Source organism: Lepidothrix coronata, unplaced genomic scaffold (assembly GCF_001604755.1).
Source record: "Lepidothrix coronata isolate B3197 unplaced genomic scaffold, Lepidothrix_coronata-1.0 Scaffold95, whole genome shotgun sequence".
Lineage (NCBI taxonomy): Eukaryota > Metazoa > Chordata > Aves > Passeriformes > Pipridae > Lepidothrix > Lepidothrix coronata.
Window position 1 is genome coordinate 2,214,262 of NW_016690275.1, and position 24,184 is coordinate 2,238,445.

General features: G+C 43.5%; 1 protein-coding gene across 4 annotated transcripts in view; it reads right to left on the reverse strand.

The window, feature by feature from the left end:
• The window catches only part of RASSF3 (Ras association domain family member 3), a 110,115-nt gene that overhangs the window by 29,547 nt on the left and 56,384 nt on the right, over positions 1-24,184 (reverse strand). The window contains exon 1 of one of the 4 annotated variants that reach the window (XM_017822101.1): positions 21,371-21,529. The exons of the other annotated variants lie outside the window; for them this stretch is intronic. Coding sequence (XP_017677590.1) covers positions 21,371-21,499 — 129 coding nt within the window. The 5' untranslated portion in view covers positions 21,500-21,529. Of the gene's footprint in view, positions 1-21,370; positions 21,530-24,184 lie in introns of those variants that run through there. 4 annotated transcript variants of the gene reach the window in all.

Consider the following 24,184-nt stretch of genomic DNA (forward strand, 5'->3'; position numbering starts at 1 on the left):
AGCTTTTGCATATATCACAGCCACTTCTCCAGGCTCCGGACCCCTCTGGCCCGTCTCCAATTCCTTCAGCTAGAGTTCTTCCAGCTTTTGCATATATCACAGCCACTTCTCCAGGCTCCGGACCCCTCTGGCCCATCTCTTGCCTGCTGGGGGGGGGGGGTCAGGTCAGATAGCTGCAACTGTCCTGGTTGGCCTCCGAGTCCACTCCAATCGCCTCTCCTGTGCAGTGGAGGGCGAGAACCGGCGAGGAGACCACCCCGGCCCTGGCTGAATCAAGGCCAAGGAGGCGTGGAAGCCCCCTCCCAAGTTCAGGGGCACCCCTGGCCACCCCTCATGTTTCCGATTCTCTCTTACAACACAACACACACACACACTCCTACATGCTGCCTCCAGCTCTGGCTGAGCCAGGGCCGCGGGAGCACAGGGCCCCCCCTGGGTTATGGAGGGCCCCTGTCCACCCCTCCGGCTTCTCTCCCTCACGCACAACTAAAACTGCCAACAACTTCCAGCTGTTGTGAACATCTAATTTCACAGGACCAAAAAAGAACAGCTGCAATTGGTCCCTCAGCAGGAAACTCTCCTGGGACTAACCACCCTAGCTCCCCCAGGGGAGGAGCTGCTTAACCTATGACAAGGTTCTCAACCTTGTCCTTCTTACATCAAATGCTGAGGTAAACAAACAAATAAATAAACAAAAAACCCCAAAGATGTGGTTGTGATGAAGACATATTTGATCTGTTTTTCCTAATAAGAGGTTTTCCAGGGTTTGCTTCAACTGGAGGAAACTAGACTGTTGAAGAGCCCTCAAGTCTCTGCCATACGCCACAAAATGGACCCATACAAGCAGAGTTTTCACAAAAGGTATCGTGGGTCATTTAGAGTAACAACGACAAATTAAGCTACTCAAGAAAATTAATTCTGCAGAAACAAGTCACATCCCTTCTAAAAACCATTCCTAAGTTCCATTCATCATAGGAAATTATCTCCAATACCTTGCAAAAGGTGAGTGAGGGGATGGAGCACACGGTGATTTTCAAGTAATGAATGAAGCCAAAGCACGGGATGGAAAGCCAGATGCCTGCTTTAAAAGAAAGTCAAATCCTTTGAGGTTTATAAATTTGTTAAAGATGCATCTGTCCATTTTTACCCATGTCTTGTGATAGAAATGATATGGGGAAAGCAGGCATTCATAATCCTTGCAGAATCCAGAACAGGTCTGCTGCTGAGGACAGCTAGCCCAGGAGCTTCACAGCTAAAAAAGCCTTTTGAAGAAGTCATGCAGCACTTCATACCAGAAGAGATGCAGAACTGGAGGATGGGAAGGAAGCTCGAGTATCCACTTCAAATGGAAAGGGGTAATGGGGTAACCTCTGTACTGCAATAAATACACAAAAGTCCAGGGAAAAGGTAACGTTAAGTCTCCTTTGCTGGGAGCATTCACAGCTCTCCACTCTTTTGAGACAAAAGCAGATAGCCTTCTCTAGCGAGACAGCCCCTGGATTGTTTAGGGCAAGAACTGAACTATGCCAAAGAACTGTGTAAGAGAATAAGCACACTGACTCTTCTCCAGATAAACGCACAGAACTGACAACAGCACAGCCGCAGTCAGCAGCAGTGGACACCACACATTTCCCTTCCCTACATGGAACACTCACAGGGTGCCACCAATCCTAGAGGGAAAGCCAGGACAGACATGTTGAACAATGTTCCTGTTATGCTCTCTGCCATAAAGAGTCCAGGCTGCTGCAGGCCATACAAACACAGTCTTATTTACCCAACTTTTCAAAACTTCCAGGTCATCCTTTGTTCTAAAAAAGCAAAGCTGTTCTCAAAACATTTTCTGACTCAAATGACCCAAGGTCAGAGACAGGTCCACTTATATTGAAAATTCTACCAGTAGCCTCTGAAAGAGCAACAAGAAACTCCCAAATAGTTTGCTTGCCAAGGAACTAATGAAGACTGTTTTGCCACAGTCTTGCATACAACTTGTAAACTAAACTGCATGAGACTTCTACATGGTTGCCTCCAAAGAGGCAAGTTGAGATTGAAGTTCTTCTCCCTTGTATAAACTATATAGCTTGTCTTTTGAGCAGCTGCCCTAATGCCTCAAACTGTATCTGCTCCCACTGCTGCTCTTCTTTTAGTTAGAGCACCAGCAGGGTTTCTCTGCAAAACCTGCTCACAGCTTAGGTAAATATCTGTAGAAGCTACAATACCTGCGTGTTTCCAGCCCTCCATAAGTCAACATGTTATCTAAGCTTAGGAGAGGGAATGGAAAGATTGCAGTAAGTGTCACTTTTGAAGGAAACAGAGCTAAAAATGGACAGTTTTGAAATATTACCACAAGCAGCAAGTCAGGAAAAGTTTTGTGTTAAGTGATACCTCTTCCACACCAACAACTGATTTCAAAACAGTTACACACACTGAGAGACAGCACAAAACCCACTCATCTTTCTGCCACCCGTGTTTCTACTTGTGCAGGCACGAAGAACTTTCAGCCTCCCCAGGCACCAGCTGAGGGCTCTGTGTGAATGCTACAGGTCTGTTATACCAACATGACTCTCACAGTAATGAAAAGGGACTTCACAAGTTTCAGAAATACCACTCTCATAGCAGCTTCTTGCAAGAGGCTATTATTACATCAGTAACATGGATGCAAAAGCACAAAGCAAAAATTCTTCATGCACTTATGTAAACTGTGCAGCTATTCAAATAAAAACAGAAGACAACTTATTTTGCTCCGAGAATTAATTTTTCCTCTGGAGATGAATATAAGGTGACAGGTCACCTTGAAAACAAGCCATAAGATTAACACAGAACATTTTCAATCTAAGAGAAAGAAAAAAAAAAGACACCATCAAGGTTCAAGGTAAAAGAACAAACCAACTGAAGAACAAGACCTCCTTGAAAGGAGAACTTTAAATGCATAGCCTTTGTGGGCAGGAGGAGAATTTGAAATGGGACACAGAGCTATAATTGCACGGGCATTTGCTAAGTAGGTCTGCATTAGCTAAGTAGGTCTGTGTACTCTGTTGTGCAAAGGAATAAGAAAAAAAAAATCAAGAGATAAGCACTTCAGCCTGCATAGGGCTTGGACACCTTCCCAGAATTCAGGTCATAAGCAAAGACTCTCACAAGCAATGAAGGGTGCCAGAGCAAACACTTCCACGCAACTGGTCTGTGTTTGCCTGTCTAGCCAAAAATTAAATTATGCACTTTTTAATTTTTACTGGCAAGCATGCAATACAAAAGTGCGATTAGTGGACAGCAGTTTTACAAATTTCAGTCTCTCACCCACTTTTACACAATATCACTGTATGTCAACAACCAAATTTTAAATACTGTTATATTTAGTTTATACTTCATTTATCTGTTGTGTTAACTCAGGGAAAAAAAATTCTGCTTTCTACATTTATTTTCAAATAAGTTCTCTGAAGAACAGCCAAAGCATCTTGAAGCTTGCCAGAGAAAGTCAGTTTGATTTCCAGCACAGTAACACTCTGACAGAAGGGGCTTCAAATTCACTATCAAACTACATCTAAACTCTACATACTTAATCCTGAAAAGGAAGTCAGTGGACTGATATTAGGCTCTGGTTACTGAACTTCAGCATGCACAAGTATTTTAACCACCTGTCCGTTATCAGCAACCATCCTCAAACTTCAAGATGCAAAAGGGAGGGATTTACAATTAATTACTACTCAACATACCAGAGCTTACAAATAGAGTTGCTTAACAGATGTCTGGTAAGTGATATTGATAAAAATCATCAGAAAAGCATTTGCATGCAAGGTATTGTTTTGTGACCTCTTCAGGCATCACAGCCACGAAGGAAGTGGTTTAAAAGAACACACAAAAGTTAAGTTGATAGTATCAGCATAAAGCCAGTCCAGCCAGTCCTGACACACAACAAAATAAAACAGGCAGTGGAAGAAAAGATGCCAAAAAAAACCCTCCACCCCTTTCCTCATACCTAAGCTGCTCTCATAAGCATCACTGTTTGTATAGCACAAACTCATCGCTTCTTCCAGATCAGGTCACTTCATCTTCAGAGCTTCCACCAACCCAACACCTGCACTGCTGCAACATATACCACCACCTCCACCTGGCCACCAGCCCCATTGAGGTTACCCACAGCAGCCAGTGCCTCTGCAAGGCTCTGCTCTAGTTCCCAGGAGGAGCTCCCTGAGCCATCCTTCTCCTTGATGTTCAGCTCCCTGGATTCCCCTTGCTTAGGAGAAGGGGCCCAGCACGCTGGCTTATCCAGCCTCCCACAGCGCTAACCAGAACGCACTGAACACTCAAACTACAGGGCTCACAACGTCCTCCCAACCCCAGCGTCCCTCTCCCTGCAGAGAGGCTGACCCAGGGCTTGCCCCTTCTTTCCAAGCAGCTTAGTCACTCGGGTGCTTCATGCCCCATCCAGCTCATTGTGGAGCTCTCTGGAAAGCAGACAGAGTGGTCTTTTCCCTAAGGCTATGGCATGAACCCCAGACCCAACGTCTCCCGCTGTTAAAGCTAGCACACTGCACTGGCACGGAAGCACAGCCTGTTGGGAGTGAAGACTGAGCTGCAGCCACACAGGTGGGCTGGAGCATTCAAGGGGGTTCTTACATCTGCTCCCATCAGCCTTGCGCTCAGGGCAGATGTTCTAATTCTTCACATAGGTGCTACACAGAAAGAAGCTTTGAGCCAGGGAAGAAGGAAGAGACAGAGGCCATGCAACGTGCCCTGGTCTCCTCGCCCCGACTAGGACACGCCATGTCCCCAGAGGGCTAGACATACACATGCTCTTCTAGTCTGATGGCTGCTGATGGTCACTGCTCCCTTTTCCAGCTCTTAATAAAATACAAAGAACTTTACAATTAACTCCTAAAAATTATTACTAATCGGCAGAACCAAAATTCATTGTGCATAAATGTAAGTTTACATAGATTTCTCAGCATCCCACTGCATTGCATTTATCTAAGTGCTGAGTTCAGAAACTATTACAAAATGAGATTGCCTTGAAACTGTGAAATGCTTTTAGGTCTTGGCAATGTCAGTCAGGTTTTGGTCCTTTTGCTCCTGCTGGTGCTCCCCAGTGTGCTGGTCGCTGTCCATACTTGTTCCTTGTTTACTTTAACAAAGTACCTGAAGCAGATTCACATTTGTAAGAGAAAGATCTAAGAGAAAAAAGAAAGGAGGGAATGTTTTGTGCCTCACAGAATAAAAAGAACCAAGGTAAAAAACTAGATCTAATCTGCCATATAATGAGGCATCATTTTATGTATTTTTTAAACTTTGTACTTTTCTCAAATTAACAGCACACACAACTTTGCTATTTACCATGATCCTGACAATACTAGTGCCGTACTCATTTGAGTCCTGTACTATTTGTTATCGTCAGCCTTGTGGGAGAGACGAAAAAAGGAGAGAAAAAAAGAATAGTGGTGATGCCTTCCAGTTTGTCCAGAACCTTATCAGGTGATGTTCTCCCTCTTTGGAACAAGCAAATTAAATTACTGAACAGTCAAAAGTCAAAATGCTCAAATGTTGCCATTTTGTGAATCAAGAAAGGCAGAAGGAGCGCACAGATCAGTCTTCTCTTCTTCCAGTGGTCCACCAGCAGAGCAAGATCTCCTGCCAAGAGCAGCTGCCTCTTCCCTTGCTATAGCCTCTTTTTCACCTGCATTTCTCTCTGTCTTCCATCCAGTAAAAGATATTTCTTCCTCTCGAGCAGTTACAGTGTCCAAAAAGCTGCCTATGTTTACACTTGTGAAAACAGCAGTAATTGTTCATGCTATAACCAATAAACCCAGAACAACAAAGTAAAATCATTGGACAAGGTTGATTATGGCAATGATTACCACGGGCAACTGTGAAACTGTTTATGAAGTGACATGAAAATAGATATTGATGATACACTTGTCAGACAGATTAATAAATCCCTTCCAACATTCTGTCAAAACTGGTAAGCCAGGCAACAAACGAAGGACTGAGACTCAATTTCCATTAACAGGCTCACACTTGCATTGAAAAAGTCTTCTAATGGTTGGAAACTGAAGCTGGTCTAAGCACAGAAAACAATGCAGTTACCTTTTGGTGTGGCATAACATTTAAAATACATTTCAATGTTTAAAGTAGTGCCCTCAACTTTATTCTCTAAAAGGATGAGCTGGCCTGTTAAACCTGTTACAGGGAACAATTAAAGGAAGATTCTAAAGCCACGGAAAATACAAAGAGCTAGAAATATGCAAATGCAAAATGCATTTTGAAAATCAAGAACCTGCAAGTAAATCAAAGGTTTATGTTGCAATCCTATATGCTCCTCTATTTTCTCTCAAATACTAAAGCATAAACCATTTTTTCCATTCAACAAGTTCTACTGCTTTATCCTTGTTTATTACCTTTCAGAAGCATTACTCATTTAAAAAAAAAAAAAAAAACAAAAATGCCAAACTTAAACCATACAAAACCAAAAAGCCCAGACTTTTCTACCTTCTGCTTACCTGCAGCATCTCTATCCACTTAAGAAATCTGTCCGAACACTCTAAAGCACATCTTCACTGTACCATCAACTGAGACTTTCCCTCCCAAAGCTCAGCTCCACAAGCTAAGCCCAGCCTCTTGAGGTCCCACCCGCCCTGTCAGCCTCCCCATGTGCACATTCCTCCATCTGCTCTAGCACCAGAACTGCTCCTCTTGCAACCACAGACAGATCTGGTTCAAGGAAGGCATCTGAAAAAAAAACTAACTTAACTAGTTTAAACTGAAGCTGCAGTGGAACCACACCCTCTGCTCAAGCAATGACAGCCATGCTCTGAGCCATGCTCCAACCTGCAACATCCACCTTGTAGGTGTGTGGCTGAGATGCAACAGGGCACAGCCAACAGAAGTAGGATGAACTGCTCTGTGATGATCTCTGTGTTCTACCTTGTGAGACATCACTTCCTCCTGGTTCACGGGATAAATCTAGGAGACTGGAAAACTGGCTGTACTTGGCACTCCCTACAAAATGTCTAAACAAAGAGTGCTGTGAGTTGCACCAGGCCTGTGTTTTAACCTGTGTTACATCCTGTGAACCGACTTATGTTTAACATTTAGTTTACCGTGTTTTCACCAGTGTTTTGCATACATCTGCTTTACCAGAAGTGAAGTACGATGAAGTTATGAACCCAAAAGAAAATACTACCTACCTATTTACAGATAACCTGTGTGGATTAGCAATCCAATGCCTACTGCAGGTTAGAAGACCTCTTTGTGAGCATGCAGCCTTGAAACTGCACAGAGACCATGAGAACAACAAAGAGGGAACAGAATGAGTGCTGCCCAGGGAAGTGTGCCCTGGTGTTACACATCTGGAAGAGAAAGGGATCCAATTCCAGCTCAGAGTTTCAGTATGGCATTCCCACCATATTTCACACTTTTTTGCTTATCTGTTGGGAACAGTCAGATCAAAGGTTTGGATTTCTCTGGAAGGGCAGTATTGATGCTCATTTGGTAGCATATAGCTAGGGAACAGGGAAGAATCACACCATGGGTAAAGTTAGAGAGGATCACTGGAGGTCATCCAGTCCAACCTCCCCGATCAAGTAGGGTCCCCCCTAGAGCAGGTAACTCAGGACTGTGTCCAGAATGAGAAAGGATCTCTGGAAGTCCAGTTACTTCCCATATCCAGGGAATGGCACCACATTTCTGATGATTGCACTTAGTGTACTGTAATGCTCATACCTACAACATAAAGAAATAGCAATGCTACTACTAATAATGCAGCTTCTATAATCCTTTTAATAAATACTCCTCTCTGCTGCCTTTTGTTTCTGACACAATCGCTACCACATGTGAACTGCCTCCTGAAAGGCATTTTTTCCTCCCCTGTATCTTACAGATCTATCTCTGAAGATGAAAACACACAGGTTAAGTTCAGACAAATAGCATGGAGCTCCCATCCTAAATCCTCCACACAACATCTTCATAACTACTTACTGCAGTAAAATCTGTATTACATAATACACAGTTTTTCCAGCATTGGCCATAAAGGCTGATTTAAAACCAAACTAATTTTAAAACAAGATCCTTCATTAAAATTCAAGGGCAGAGAAGGGGAGAAGAAAGAAGAAAAAAGTGAAAAAGCAAGGGTGGCATGCTAGCATTCCTTACCATGCGCTTCACCAACCTGCTTCAGGAGCTGGTTTGAGCTATAAATCACTAAAAAAAAGAAGTCTACCATTAACTGTGACTGTTACAGCAAAAGTCACTAGGTTTGTGACTTTTTTTTTGGTTGTTTGTTTTTTTTTGCAATACCAGGCTCTTTCCACAGAACATGTCATTTTACTGTCTTAGGATGCAAACACCTACTGCACTAATGGTCTATTTACCATCGCAACTCAGAGCTACGTCTTTATATGCCAGCGGTAACTTAAAAAACGCCTCAGGGAGGAAATCACCAAATCATTAAAATCAAATATGCTTTGAAGAATATTTGGGGTCTGTATTCAGGGTGGGGAAAGATGTGCCTTTTAATTATTTTTTAATTAAATCAACTGTGAGATTTAAAGTTCAGAGCATTAGAAACTGCTTTGATGTTTCACTTCACATATCAGCCTTTTAGCACAATATAAACAGTCATGTTCCCCCATCCTGAGATAAGCTTCCTACCATGTGAACATGTAACCGATTCAAAAGCAGCTGTCAATGTAGAAAAACCCACAAACTCTACCCATAAAACAAAACCTATGATATAACTCTATTAAACACTTGCTCATAAATGTGCAAATGCAGAACATATTTAGAAGGATACTTCTAAATATGTAACTTCTGTTTACTGAAATAATATGTAACTTATTTAAATCCTTCAACATTTGTATTAAGGCATATCTTATCCCCTCTCAGTCATAGGAGAGGCAATGGAACAACAATTTGGATACCCAAAATCCCAACTGCTATGACCATCAAAGCAAAGGTCTTTGCCAGAAGAGTACCTAAAGCCCTTGCAAGGGGAACGACCCCTTGCAGGGGAGAATATTAAGGGACGAAAATTAATTCTTTCCTAGGATTCAGCTCAGCAGGTGCAACACTCCTTCCAAAAGCTTCCATGCCCACTGCTGCCATTGGGGGACAGGGTAATGGCAACTGGAGAACCAAGGACACCCCACAGGAGTGAGCCAAATCAAGGGGGTGTTCCTATAACTTTGCCGGTTGAAAACAGACTTCACAAGTTCATCTCAGGCACAGGTGAGCCCAAAGTGGGTTTTTTGGTGACAAAACACAGGATTAAACTCCCAGGAACCTCACTGTGATTTGGTGATCAAAAAGAAGTCAAACCAATTTGCATTACACCACCTGCCATGTTTCAAGCCAACTTACTTGATTTTCTGACAGCTGGACACTTCTTTAGGGTTACTGTTTAACGGACAGTTCCATTCTTATTCAGAACTCAGGAAAGGTGTATATCAGGAATTACTTCTCCTGTATTTTATAATAAATCTTCCATCACAATATCAAGGCAACCACAAATGCCCTATGGTTTAACAAACCAAAGGAGAAATCCTAATGGAACACACCTCACTGGCAACAAAGCCACTAGGATTTACACATCATCAGTGGTTCTCCTCCTTGCCTAAATACTTGGCATTTATTTGGGATAAAGTTACATATGCTGTGATCAGGTCTAAGATGTAGGAACTGTCTACACTTTGTAGTGTAGACAGTGGCTGGCTAATGGGCACCCAGCCTAATCTAGAATATAAAAATCTCATCATTCTAAGCATATGAGATGTCTGCTTCATTTTACAGATCAAAAATTCTGACTAAAGTGACAAAAAGCCAGAAATCCTACAACCAAATCTACTTCATGAAGGGGACATTGCTCACAGGTTTGAGCAAGCAATAAGGACATTCTTCTGATTATTATACTCTTCAATAACACAGTCTACTGAATATTTTCTCAAGAAAAAGGTTGCAATTTACAGCACGGAATTAGAAGTCTTATAGAAGATCTTTTCTTTAGCATACTTTAATGAAAATGTGGTGGGTTTAGATAAGTTGAATTTTATTTTGCCAACATTATACTTTCTTAAAAGCAGTAAAAATAGCAAGGGACCAACAAAAGTTCAGAGTAGTGGATCACATGGTCAACTGAACACTAATACCATTTTTCAATTTCTGTGAAAACAAACTTGTTCCCAGGAAGCCCAAATCAGACCTCAAAGCAATACTTTGCAGAGAATGTTGAGAGAAGGTATTTAGATTTGTCAGCAATTCTGTTATAAACCACAGCAGCGCAAATCAGTCTCAGACTAAAAGGAGATGGGGAATTAATTGGTACCCAAAGAATAAAACAAGTTTTCGCTTGGCTAGGACCTTGAAGGAAAAATAAGGAGGGAAAAAAAAATTATTCAGGAATAATTCTTTACATAGTCATAGAGCCCAAAGGGAAAAAAAAAAAACTTAAGAAAGGTAACTCTCTAGGTAAATTAGTTCAATTTTATATTCATTGAGAGTAGAAAAACAAAGTTTAAAATAATGTGATGATTTGATTCAGAGGTTTATCTAACTGATGTCCAGAAGTACTTACTGTCTCCTCAGACAGCCATATGCACATGCAGTAGTCTCTTATCACTACAATGAATTAAAAGGTAACTAAAGCAATTCACTATTTTAAGAGTCACTTTCCCAGGAAAATAACTAAATTATATTAGCAAATACAAAAAAGATAGTCCAGACTTTGAACTCTACAAAGGCCCCACTCCATGAGACTATCTTAGCTACTGTGACTTCATCCACTTAGACCCTGAGGTCCACTCACTGGGCTCTCTAAAAGCAGCTGAATTATTTTCATTACAGAAAGAGCTGATTAAGACTCCCGTCATTAGTCATCACCCCATATTGCATATTCTTTGTTCCCTCAATTCAACAACTAAAGGACCCCTGAATATCAAGTTAAATATTCCCAATTCATCTTAAACTGAGCTGCTAACTCATGCAAAAAAGGCAAGCTCTCCTTAATATTAGATTTTACAACAAAATTAGCTCCAAAGATGTGGATACACTTCTAAATACAGAAAATAAGATTTTAGAGTTACAAGTTTGTGTAGACACTGCGTAAAAAGTAACACTGTGCTGTTAGGCTTCATGAAAGCTATGAGTATCATGACCAGAGAAAGATTTCTTTACTGAAAGATCAAGTTCTCCTTAATACAGTAGATTTCTCTTGTGCAGATTGCATGGGAGTCCGGTTACTGCTTGCATCAGGTTGCCTGTGCAAGTGATGTTCCCCTGACTCTGCATCTGGTGTTCTTACACTGCCAGCACTTGTACGTGGGCACCTAATGCAGCAGCTGTGTCACGTATGAACTTGTGACTGAACTGGACATTTTTCCACAGGACACGAGACATAGTTCCCTGGTGCAGAAATATGAACAGGCTGTTCTTCAGCCTACACTTACAGCAGGACAGATATAATACTTTTCCTTCCTTTTTCATTCAGAACTCCTGAAAGACAAGCGAGTCACAAACCAACTCCCCATCTCAAATGAGACTTTTACCATGCCTCATATAGCAACCAGGATCATTTACTCCAATTTGCTCTCAGCAGTTTGTTAAGTGCTCATATTTATCATCCTGCAACAGATGGAACAAGTCTTCTACACAAAGATTCCTTCCTTCTCCTCCTCTTTCATTCCTCCACTATCAAATTTAAAAGCTACACCTACTTCAAGTTTTCAGATGCCAGGTCAATGCCACATGGAGAGTAAGAGATTTCAGCAGTTTTCAGGAGCACTCCCTATCGCAGCATTTACCCCTATACTATACCACAGCCATCACATGGCTCTAATTTTTGGATCACAGCTACTCCTGCTGCTGGAAATGGGGAGCCTGCATGTTTGACAGGATTAAAAAGAACTACTCTCTTGCTCATATTTCTGTTCCTTAGTCTTCAACACTTAGGTTCAACAGCCTAGCCTGATGGATCCAGAAATGCTTCTGCAGAAACCCTCTCTCTCCACTGCTTTTTAAAGCATATGGTAACAAAATAGAGACAGATCAGTCTTTAAGGCATCAGTCTGGACAGCTGGGGGATCAGTGCCTGCAGCTGGCTACAGCGTGTACCTGCTGTACACTTTAGGCACAGCCTAGGTCACTTACCACATGACAACTTCTCTACAACTAACAAACTTACCAGAGACGCAAAAAAACAGAAGTTTATTTTTTACTCTTTACATCATAAACGGTAACACAAGATACCTGTCTATGCCTACACTATATAACCTTTGCACACATCAATAACAACGTAATAAAAAAATTGTAATATAGTAGTTCAAATTACATCTATTGTGAAAAAACTGCACTGACTCTTATGCTTACTCATTTCAGACATTAGGACAAACAATGCAAGTCAATTCTCCCATTATGCAACACACAACCACCATATTCTTAATCTTTTAAGCAGTGCCAAAGAACATGCTGGTTTCTGTACACATAATCACAATGGCCCATGCCAAAATCCCTAGTGCAGATGCTGGAGTTTATATGGCTTTACCAGATCCTTCTCAGATGAACCATGAAAGTACTTTGCAATGAGATGAGTAACTCTGTACAAAAAGATTTTCATATCTCAGCTTATGTATCTAAGTGAACACACTAAATCAAGCTACTGGTGAACTGAACAGCAAGACAAGCAGGTTTTGTTTTGAGGAGCATAATTCTTCAGAAGAGAGGAACCCGCTAAAAGAAAAGTAATGCTCTAAATGAAACATCTGAATTAAACTCTTTCAAGTTTACAGGCTAGTGTGATTTAGGTACAACTGACTATAAAAAGTTACTAATAACCTCTATAACAGGTTATTAGCCATTAATAAAACTGTTAAGCTACTTGTGAAGTATTAACAAATTTGTTCTATTACAAACTTCAAGGGGGACAAGACAAATCATGGGATTCCTGCTTCAGCAGAAATAAAATTAAGTACTTAATTATTTGGCAAACTATCATCTTCAATCAGAGCAGAACTTGATATTCAGTTTTTATTACAACTATTCAGGCTTTAGAGAGACCATATTGATTGTGTACTGCAAACACAAGATACAAGGGCTGTGCACTACCAGGAAGAATTCAGCATGGTTAGACTGTGTATCCATGCACTCAACCACACCTCTGATCAATGAGGAGACAAAAAACAAGACAAGCAGTCCTAATTACGGACAACAGGGATACCTATAAAAGATTAGAGACAACTGCCTCTGTAATTTGCCCCAATATATTATTTTATATAATTTCTAAAAGAAACACACTTGCAAACAGCATTTTCCACAATTATTTAGGGGGTAAAGAACAAGACAGAGAAGCTGACAATCAGCATGCCGAGTACTCCTACATACCCCACATTAACACTTGATGCATCCTCTGAGGCAGATGAGCCAGTGCTGCTTTTACTATTATTTTCAGCACAGCATAAGTTCCTCTGCATACACTACTACAAATTCCTCTCCAGCACACACACAGATGAGCAACTAGAAAGCAATCTTAATTGCTACATAAATCACATGTGGCTACTTAGCATAGCCAAATACACGTCTGCATAGGAAGCAGTCTCCTCAGAACTGTCTGCAGTATTTCATCAACATCTCAAGTGTGCCAAAATCAGAAGGAAGGCAGCAATTACTCACCCCAAGTCAATTCGCACCTGTCTATAGAGACGTACAGGCTTTGTTACAGGCACCTGAACCCATACAAAAGCTTGACAACACTGCAGTCAGGTAAGTGTTGCACTGAAACTAAGGATGACAGCATGCTGGGGTAGCTTCAATCCCACCAGGGCATGCCCAGAACACCTGTGGGACTGCTGGTTTTAAGACTTTTCCTGAATGTTGGTATCAAAAGGTACAAATCCGTGTGTGTATGCATATGCGTGTTACATTTTTATGTATTTTTTTTTATATTTTTATATAAAATATATAATGTATATATTTGGGTTTTTTAAGTGCTTGTATATGTTTATTTTTTTAAAGTGTGAGTGTATCTACGCATGCATACATAACACCCCTACTATTTCTACCCAAGAGTGAAATGCAGGACATATTGAAGAGCCTAGCCTGACATGCTGCGTGCAGAAGTCCCCAGGACCTTCTCTGTCTGTCCACAAGAAGAGGTGAACAGAGACCTGTCACTCTCATGTCTATCTTCCTGAAACTTATGCTGCTTGGCTCACTTGTATAGCGTCACAGGCAAATGCTGCACTACACATCTACAACGTCATCTAAAATTCTCTGCTAATCAGTTTATTTAAAATCATAGAATATTCTGAGTTGGAAGGGACCCATAGGGATCACTGAAGTCCAAGTCCTAGCCCTGTACACTAATCACACCAAGTGCCTGAGAATATTGTCCAAATGCTTCTTGAACTCTGTCAGGCTTGGTACTATGACTACTGCCCTGGGGAGTCCATTCCAGTGCCCAACCACCCTCTGGATGAAAAACCTCTTTCTAATGTCTAAACAAAACCTCCTCTGACATGACTTCAGGCCATTCTTTTGGGTCCTGTCACTGGGCACCAGAAAGAACAGGTCAGTGTCTGCCCCTCCTCTTCCCCTCACAAGGAAGCTGTAGACTTTCATGAGGCCTCCCTTCAGTCTCCTCTTCTCCACCCTGAACAATTTAAGTGACCTCAGCTGCTTCTCATAAGTCTTCCCCTCCAGATCCTTCACCATCTTCACTGCCCTCCTATGGATGCTAGTAACTTTATATCCTTCTTATAATTGTGGCTCCCAAAACTGCACACAGCACTCGAGGTGAAGCTGCACCAGTGCAGATCAGAGCGGGACAATCCCCTCCCTCGACTGGCTGGCGATGCTTTGCCTGATGTCCCCCACGACACAGTTGGCCCTCCTGGCTGCCAGGGCACTGCTGACTCATCTTCAACTTGCCCTCGACCAGGACCCCCAGGTCCCTTTCCATGGCACTGCTTTCCAGCATCTCATTCCCCAGCCTGTACATACACCCAGGGTTGCCCCATCCCAGGTGCAGAATCCGGCACTTCCCCTTGTTGAACGTCCTATGGTTGGTGACTGCCCAGTCCTCTGATTTGTCAAGGTCTCTCTGCAGGGCCTCCCTGCCTTCGAGGGAGTCAACAGCTCCTCCTTCAAGTCCTGTGTCCAAGTCATTAATGAAGATGTTGAAGAGAACTGGACCTAAGATGGAGCCCTGCAGAACCCCCTAGTGACAGGTTGCCAGTCTGATGTTACCCCATTCACTATAATCCTTTGTGCCTGACCCGTGAGCCAGTACTGTTTGCATGTCTTAATCCAATAGCGATGCACCGGCTTTTTCACACAAGGGATAAACTGCAGTATCAGTTTCTACTTCAGTTTTTCTTCATAATTTTGCTCTTGCAGTAGCTAAATGTTAACCAGCAAGAACCTCCTCCAAAATGGTCATTCTGATATTATTCTTATACACTAGTCTACAGTTGAAATAATAGATCTTGAAAATGGCGTTCCAAATTCTCTACTTCCTTAAGTAACTGTTTATGCATTTTTTAAAATCTCTTTAGTGTATTCAGATGACCTTGAGCTCTGCTGTTCTGCAGAGCACTTTCCTGGATTCACCAGATTCTTCAGTTAAAACAAAACTCCTTGTGTCAGCAAGTCTACTCACATGTGTCTAAAGAAGTCTAAGTCTAAACATTTTGGACCATAAAGCTATAGGTGCCCAATACCTTCTGACTTCAGTGAAAGTCCGAAGCTCCAGCAGCTCTGCCCTTCTGCTTTGCACTTAAAGATGCAGGATTATCCCAACTCACTTACATCACTTAAATCACAAAACACCCGTACTTACTAAGTACTCCTGATCTTACCAACGTGAAGCCTAGCTACTGTACTCCAAGACTCAGACAGAAGAATCAAAGCCTTATTTTCTCAAAACAGAAGGAAAAAAAAAAAATCCATGTTTATCTCGTGATATTCAAATAAGTATCAATAACAAAGATAGTAACACACTGTCTGTGCTTCCAAAGCTTATGCTAACAGAGAAGTAACTGCCTGAGATGCATCTAATACAGTATTAATACAACAGACTAAAGAAAAAAGTAGAAATGTAAGAGTTTGTCATCTAGTCTGAATACTGCCTGCCGCTGGTGCTGCACTCATGACACTTAAACTGCTGAATGCAACAGCACTCAGTGACTTGAACTCTACTTGGGACAGTATGTTAATCCAGCTCATCTAAACTGTTTCTCAAATTTTTGTATGCTGGTAGTTACCATTTCATACAGTTAGGTCCCCAAAATTTAAACTGATGATTCCAAGAACCAACTGCGATGATAAAGCAGCATACAGCAACCAGCATCCTCTGCACAGAGCACGAATTTCATCTCACCTCCAGAGGCTGTCAGACATCACAAGGGGACTCAAGAGTTCACCTCAAAATGGCCATCAAGCCCCTCCAAGCTACTGACACACACACATATCAACTACTCCAAGAGTGAGGCAGAAACACAAAATAAGGACCACTATTTTACTTTCACAGTAATGTGAGCTTAAAATAGACACAATCTCTACTCCGCTCATTCCTTCAATTCTTAACTTTCAAGCATTTTAGTTGCGACAATGTTTATCCCATAGTACTCACAGACTGCCAAATGGATTTAAAAAAGAGGAAAAAAAAAAAAGAAACATTACTGGATATTTTTAGGTTTTTTTTTTTTATTTTTTAAATAAGTTTTACAACTACCCGGCAAACAAAAACCTAAACTTTTTGGCTCCAAAGCAAGCCTATAATTAGAAACTCATTTTTTCTGGTAGTCAGGAGAGCCATTTTCCCTAGGGAATGTTGCTGAAAGGAAACCCAGGAAGAGTCGTAATGGTCAAACAACGTGAAACATTAATAACAGCCACTGGTAACACAAAGCCATCTTAACTAGACTTGAGCATTTACAAATTGCATTTTATTCCTAGAAACTGTTTTCTTCCCAAATAAAATGCCTTTTTTTAATCTCTCTTCCTCTCAATGAAATGCCTCAACCTACCGTGCACATTCATGTGGATGAAACCTAAAGAAAGGCTTCTGAACCCAGAAGTTTGTCCTACTTTTTCACACTTGCACAAGCTCGCCCATTAAAAAAAAATTTGCTACACCTTTCCCTGCAAACCTCCTCTTCCAACAGTGAAATGAGAGATGGCTGGTTACCTTGCCAGGACTAGTTAGGGATGTTACTTTCAACCTCTGCCTTTTGCCTTTCCCCTTCATACCTCCTCTGCTCTTCTCTATCCACTTTCCATTTCCAGCTTTCTCATGGATTTCCTTTCCCACCTCCACTACCACACCTGCAAATTCAGCTGATGGGCAGAAAAGACAGTCGGAAAGCCAATGTCATGGCAGGGGGCACTGGGTGAGGGTGCAGGGGAAGGAACTTAGACAGCGGGTCTGGAAGCCATGAAGACCGAGACCAGTAAGGGGAAGAGAGAGGGAGAAATCAGACCTCAGACAGAGAAGGACCAGTGTTGACAGCAAGGCATCGAGCACCTTCTTGAGTGCAGGAGGAACGCATGCATTTCTGGAAACTGCCAACAGAAGCAATGTGCATTTTTCTTGCAAATACTTTTACGGAGCCCCCTGCAAAATGGTAGAACAGAGCATGAACACACAGTAGCTTTTTTTTTTTTCAAAGAGCAGAGCAGCATCCAAGCAACAAACTTCCTATATCCAAGCTATTTTGCATTAGACATCAAGCAGAACTCTCTCACATTTTGTGTGCAAACTATTCACAGTTCAGATGATGAAGACGAGCTGCAGGATTGGCCCTCTTCTAACAGCTAGGATACATGACCTTCATAGCACTTGCCAGCTTTTGAAGCAAGGTTTCCCAAGGCACAGTGGTGTCCTCTGTCGCAGATCCCTCATACGAAAGGGCAGAGAGAGATCTTGACCACAGCCTCTTCTCATGTTTCTAACCCTTACAGTTACACTGAGAGGGGATGACAAATGCAGAGCAGGCAGAACCAAGTACACGGATATCCTCAAGCGTTTACAGGGATCCTCATGGAAGATATGAGCTCAGCAAGGCTGGGAACTAACTCAGACACCAACTAAAATGCTTGAAAAGCTACTGTCCATCAAGACCCCTGAGAAAGGAAAGTATTGGAAGGATTTACATTAACCCAAAGTGGTTCAAAGTAGGAGAATTCAGGGAACTGGGTGTCGAAGGAAAGTGCAGAAAACATGCACGGCAAGATGTGCATCCTTCCAACATATGGTGGGGCTTTCAGCAGCAGGCATGACTGTTTTCAATTTTCCTGAAAGGATGGGGGTGGGCTGGAGAAAAGAGGGAGAGAAAGGGGTCAGCTTTCAGAAGTTTACCAAACATCTTATTTTGGTATTTTCTCTACAGGGAATGGACAATTTCCAAAGGCTTGATCATACAGAAGCACAGGTCTGATCTTGTAAAAGCCTATGTACATGGATAACTTTACCTCACATGAGTAGTCATACTGGCAGGACAAATACATTTACAGTTCCTCCTTTTTCATTTATGAAATGAGTCATTGCAAACACAAAACAGGGCCACAGTGAGCTTAATCTATATTTAAATTTTACAAGAGCCACAGAAGATAAGAAACCTTAAATAAAGCTAACATTTCATGAGCAGCAACACTGCATAAAGCAACCTGCATTTTATCTATATTGCCCTCAGACTGAAGTATTTCTTGCCTAAGAAATAACTTTGGGGCCACAGCTCAACCCCAAACATCATGCTGCCTATCACATGCTGCAGTGGTTTTATGCTGCAAGTATTTTAGAAGTGGTACAGAGAGATGAAGAGACAAATCTTTAACAACTCTAGAGATTAGGTATCATAGGCAAAGACCAAAGGTATTATCACAAGATTGTTACATCATAATTGCTATCAATTCATTAATCCTGTCTCAGCTGCAGATCTGAGGTATGTAAGCCCATCCTTGACCTATTAAATGGAAGACAAAACTTCACTACTTAAACCCGTGAATTTCCTTTTTTCTTTCTTCCTTTTCTTTGGAAATCCATACAAAACAAGACTAAACACTAGTACTGAGTTTTTCTGCAGGCACAGCTGCAAGCCAAATGCTCTAACCCATTTCTTCCCAAGAAAGGGGGCAGAGGGAGCTAAGATAGAAGGATAAAAGTAATGGCCAGCATTTAAATCTTCTACAAAAAAAGAAACCCACACTGCAAAATTTAATATCTGTATAGTTGAGAAACACACAGAAACAATAACTAATAGCTCCCCTCTTTTCTGTTTGCTCAAGGGGACATAGTATGCATTTTTTCACTAAACCTCAAATACAAACCAAAAGTAACATCCTCTTCCCTACAAAGAGGCTTATTATGACTGTTATTGCTGGAAGGGGAAACTCACTCTTACTGGCCACATGACTGTTGAAATCTACATTCAGCATTGTTTGGGGATTTTTTTTCTTTCCTCTATAAATCAGCAGCTCAGAGCAACTGGTAATAACTTTATGACTAGAAACATTAGCTGAGTATTTCTGATGCTGCAGAGTCAGCAATACGGATTAATTTATTCCAGCCTACTAAATACATACTTAAACATGTACCCTGCAACACCTCACTGCAGTATTCTCTTGGGAAACATTACTAGAACAGAATAACAAATTTTAGTTGCGATTTGGGGGTTTTTTCCAGTCCCTCTTGCTTGGAAACATCATCACATATTGCAATTTACACATTTGCACAATTTACTACTTATACAGCTAGTATTTTGTAAAACAACTCATACAATAGCATTATAAAGACACATGTATGCTTTTAGATCCGAATCAAGACCTGGGCCTTCTCACATGTCACAATATAGTAGCTGCACCGAACCTGACAGCAGTTAGGTGTCTATTCACATAGTACTGTCACACCACGATTCTCCTCTGCAAGGGCCAGGTGGCAGCCAGCACTGGCTAAATACGTTAGCAGATGAAGTTCAAGGACACTCTGCAGGACTCTCCAGTTTCCAGAGAATACCTGAAGTTAGCGGGAGACTGAAACTCAAAATGGATGAGAAAAAGACAACCCCTGAAGAGAGGTGTTAAGAGGAGCACACTGCACAAGCAGCCACGACCTGATAAGCAGCTGGTCCCAGCCTATTTGCACCAAGTGCCCAAGCTCAGGTGTAGGGAGAGGGTGTGCCCAGGCTCCTTGCCAAACTTTGCAAAGGAAGTAAAAGCTCGAGAGCTCTGTGCACTTCCTCAAACAGGAGCAAGAGTTTCCCGAGGGGCAGCTAGAGGCTTTCAGTTTTAAGCAAATCAGAAATGGAGCATAACAGATGGACAACCTCAGAGAAACATAAACCAAGATTTGCTTTCTGCAGCAGAACATAGCCTACAGAAATGGCTGTGGGCAATGAATGATGGTTTTTGACATATGGCACGGGTGGACCAGAGGGCAGCTGTGGTACCCAGGCTTTGACAAGCAAGTTTATAACCAGGTCCCCATAGCAGCAGTAATACTGGAACCGAAATTCGATGGGGAAAAACTCCAAGAGTTGGTAGAAAGAAACAGACGCTGAACAGAAAGAAGCTACAGATGCTGGTAGGAGCAGGTGAAGAAGAACTAGTATAAACAAAACAGGTCGCTAGCTTCCAGTTTCCAAAGACACAAACACCTCTACGAAGACGTCCTGCGCTTAGGATGAGAGAAATTAGAGGGGATGGACTGCTCAGCTAAAGAAATGTGACGTTTACCCTATATGGTTTAATGACTGCTCTGGATCGGACAGGTCCTGTACTGAAATTTCAATGCTGACCACAATAGGAGTTGGTTCGGGGTTTTTGCTTTGTTTTTAATCAGTTCTTCACTTCAAAGCCTACTTCCAGCTCATTGCCTGAGCCTGAATGCTTAAACCAAGACACTTAAACACTTCTGAGGGCCTTTTTCTGCCAACAAACCAGCTGAAGAGGCTGTCATTCATCGCGGAATGAGCTCCGAGAGGAGCGAGGGGCAGACCCTGCCGTGCCCCGGCGGAGCGCTGCCCGCCGAGCCGGCAGCCGGGCCGACAGCGCGGTTACCACAGACATGTGATCCCTCCTCACATCCCCTGCTCGCCGGGCGCTGGGGGTCCCTCAGCCCGGCCGCCGAGCGGGGCACGCCGGCGGGGGCCCCTCCAGAGACCCCTCCGGAGACCCCCGCCCGCGCGGGAGCCCTGCCCGAAGCCTGGCGAGGGAAGAAACCCTGCCCGGCCGCCTGCTCCCCGCTCCGTCCCGGGTGCGGGCGGCTCCGCGGGTCCTTCCCCGTGGGGGAGGGGGCAGCGGACACGTGGAGGCCAAGCCGGAGGGAGCCGGCTCGGCCCGGCCCGGCGGAGCTGCCTCGCGGGCGCAGCCGCCCCTCAGCCCCGCGCACGGCACTTACTTGCGGGGCGGCGCGGGACTTGCCCGGCGGCCTCCTGAAGAAGGAGGTGCGGGCAGTGAAAAAGAACTCTTCGGACTCCTCCTCCTCCAGGCTGCTGTACCCGCTGCTCATACTGCTGGTCCAGGTCATCGGCGGCGGCAGCGGCTGCTAGTGCTGGTGGGGCCGGGCGGCGGAGAGCGCCGTCCCGGCCGCCGCATGGGGCCCCGCCGCTGCCGCTCCTCGCCCAGCCCGGCGGGTCCGGGGCGCAAGAGACGGAGGAGGAGGAGGAGGAGGAGGAGGAGCCGGGCTGTGGCTGCCGCGCTCCCGCCCTCGCTCCGCTCCCTTCCTGCCGCGCGAGTTCCCGCGGGCAGCGCCGCCTCCGCCCGCCCGGGCAGCAGGTGAGGGGCAGGGGTGGCCCCTTCCCGCCCCTGCGCTCCAAACACCCGCCAGGCCCGGGCAGGGGGGCGGCCGAGTCCCTGACCCCCTTTCCCGATGTCGTGTCCCCATGTTAGTTACCAGGAACGAGGCAGCTGAGGGGGAGGCCGTGCTGAAGAAATAAGTTCTCAAACTTTTCCCCATTAATTACCCGCTTTCACCTTCTATAACAAAGTTATTAAAAAATAACCGACGGCAAAACAATGGCGAAAGCCTTTTCACCCAGCAATCCGTGAATTCAGGCTTCGCGACCGGCGGCAGCCCCACCGCGCTGAGCAGTCACAGCCCCGAGTTTCGCAGCCGCGGCGGTGCCTGGCCCGGGCACCATCAGCAGCCCATGGACTGTTAAATCGATGGAATTCATCGCCCCGGGATGTAGCGAGGAGTGAGGCTTGTGAAGACTCAGCAGAGATTAGATATGTGTACAGATAGCAAGACTATCCAGAGCTGCAACTGGAAAACATATTTAAAAGCACAAAAGTCCTGATAAGACACAGGGCAAACATCAGACTCATCACCAACAGGGGAAATGACAGACAATGCGTGGAGGCCAAGTTGCTCCGTAATTACCTGCTTCAGAGTTTCTCATGTCTTCCCTTAGTTTATCTAGGGCTGGTCACTGTCACCGACAGGATGCTGGGTTTAAGGTACCGCTTCCTAAAGCTTTGCAGCTGCCCATAAAAGCAGACTTGCCTTTCCTGCACACCCTTAGTCCGGCGTTCCTTCTGTCCCCTATGCCACAGCAGTGGCCCCAAGAGGGGAAATGAGTCACATTAGCCACTTGCTTGCCAGAGCAAACCTCTGGAGACTTCGGGATCAGAGAGGAGAGCAGGCAACACCTTTCAGCAGCAGCACAGCCTTAGATTAAACAGAATTGGAGCTTTGTGTTTACCAAACTGCAATCTAAGCCAACACATCTAAGCCAGTTCCCATGGTCTCAGCACTCAGACAGAGATGTATCAGGGACACCATTACACCATTAGCTGACACCTCCTTTCTCTCTTACTGATCCCCATTTCTCTGGCCCCTCACACACTCCTCATTTGCTGTGTGTGGCTGTTCCTATCCCCCACCTGAGTGGGGACTGGGTCTGTTTCTGCCACTAAGCTTCTCTTTCCACACTAGTATCCTTACATATTGATAAAGGCACATCAACACCAACAAAACAACTCACACTGAGAACTAAAACCAGTCAAATCAGTTTGGGAGGTGTTAAATCCTTACTTTCCCATCAACTCTGATTCTTCCAGATTTTTGTATGGAGTTTGGCATCTAGCAGATTAGAAGGTTGCACAGCTTTTGAAACAAATAATTGAGACTAATAGTGTAGATGCAGATGTGTCAGACCTTGAGCCTACTTGTCAGCACTGTAAAGCCCCATGGTATGCAAGATAGCTTTAAGTTGAATGCCAAGTTACTTGAATGCGACTAAAACGTGTTAAGATGCTTGTTTTAGACAAACGAGCTTTGTGTTACCTGGCTCTGCCAAGCCCAGCTCCATGCCAAAAGGAAGTCCCACCAGAGACCTGCTGGGCACGCCTCTGAACTTGCCCAAGACCCAGTAACTCCAGTTTACAAAGCTTTCGGAAAAAAAGCTCCTGACCATAATCATAATTAAGATGAAGGATTTTAAGTGATTGAGATATGCTACAAAATGGGATTTGTGTTTTCAAACTACAAAGGTATTTTTAGATATTACCTGCTGGCACACTTAACAGACTCCCCAGCAAAAAAGGTACTGTTTGTAACTTGTTTGCTTGGCTGCAGCCTCAAGCCTGGTAGTGTGTGGGTGGACCATTAAACTGGCAAAGATGATCATCAAGACAATAAGCTGCTGCAAGGGAGCTCCAGTCCATCTGTGCAAGATCAGTTGAAAGTCCTGGGCTCGAGTCTACATGTTCCCTGTCAGCAAGGCAAGGCATTCACCTTGTCTGTGAAGCATCATTTATATTGATAACATGGAAAGATTCACAGTACCGTTTTCTCCTGCTGCAACAAAGAATGAGGAAGAGAATACATCTAAGTTCTCTGTGCTATATCTTCCAGTATGAGTTCACTCCTCCATTATGGCTCTGTTTTTAAGCCTACTAATTTTGACAGAGATTTTTTTACTTTAATTTTTTTCAGACATGGCACTGAATCAAATAATTCACATGAAGGTACAAACAGATGTGATGCCTTTCAATTTTTATTTGTTTAGTGCTGGCAAGTTACATAACCAAATCCTATCGAGTATTTTGCAAGGCTGATAATTAATTAATGGCCAGTCTTCGCGAGCGAAGATTTGGGAAAGGTCATTAACCCTTTGAGCCTGCGCAGTGGATTTTTTAGGTGAGACACAGCGTGCGCTGAACTGAGCCCACCCTTTAATCCTGAGGTTCATCTGCCGGGGCCGAGCAA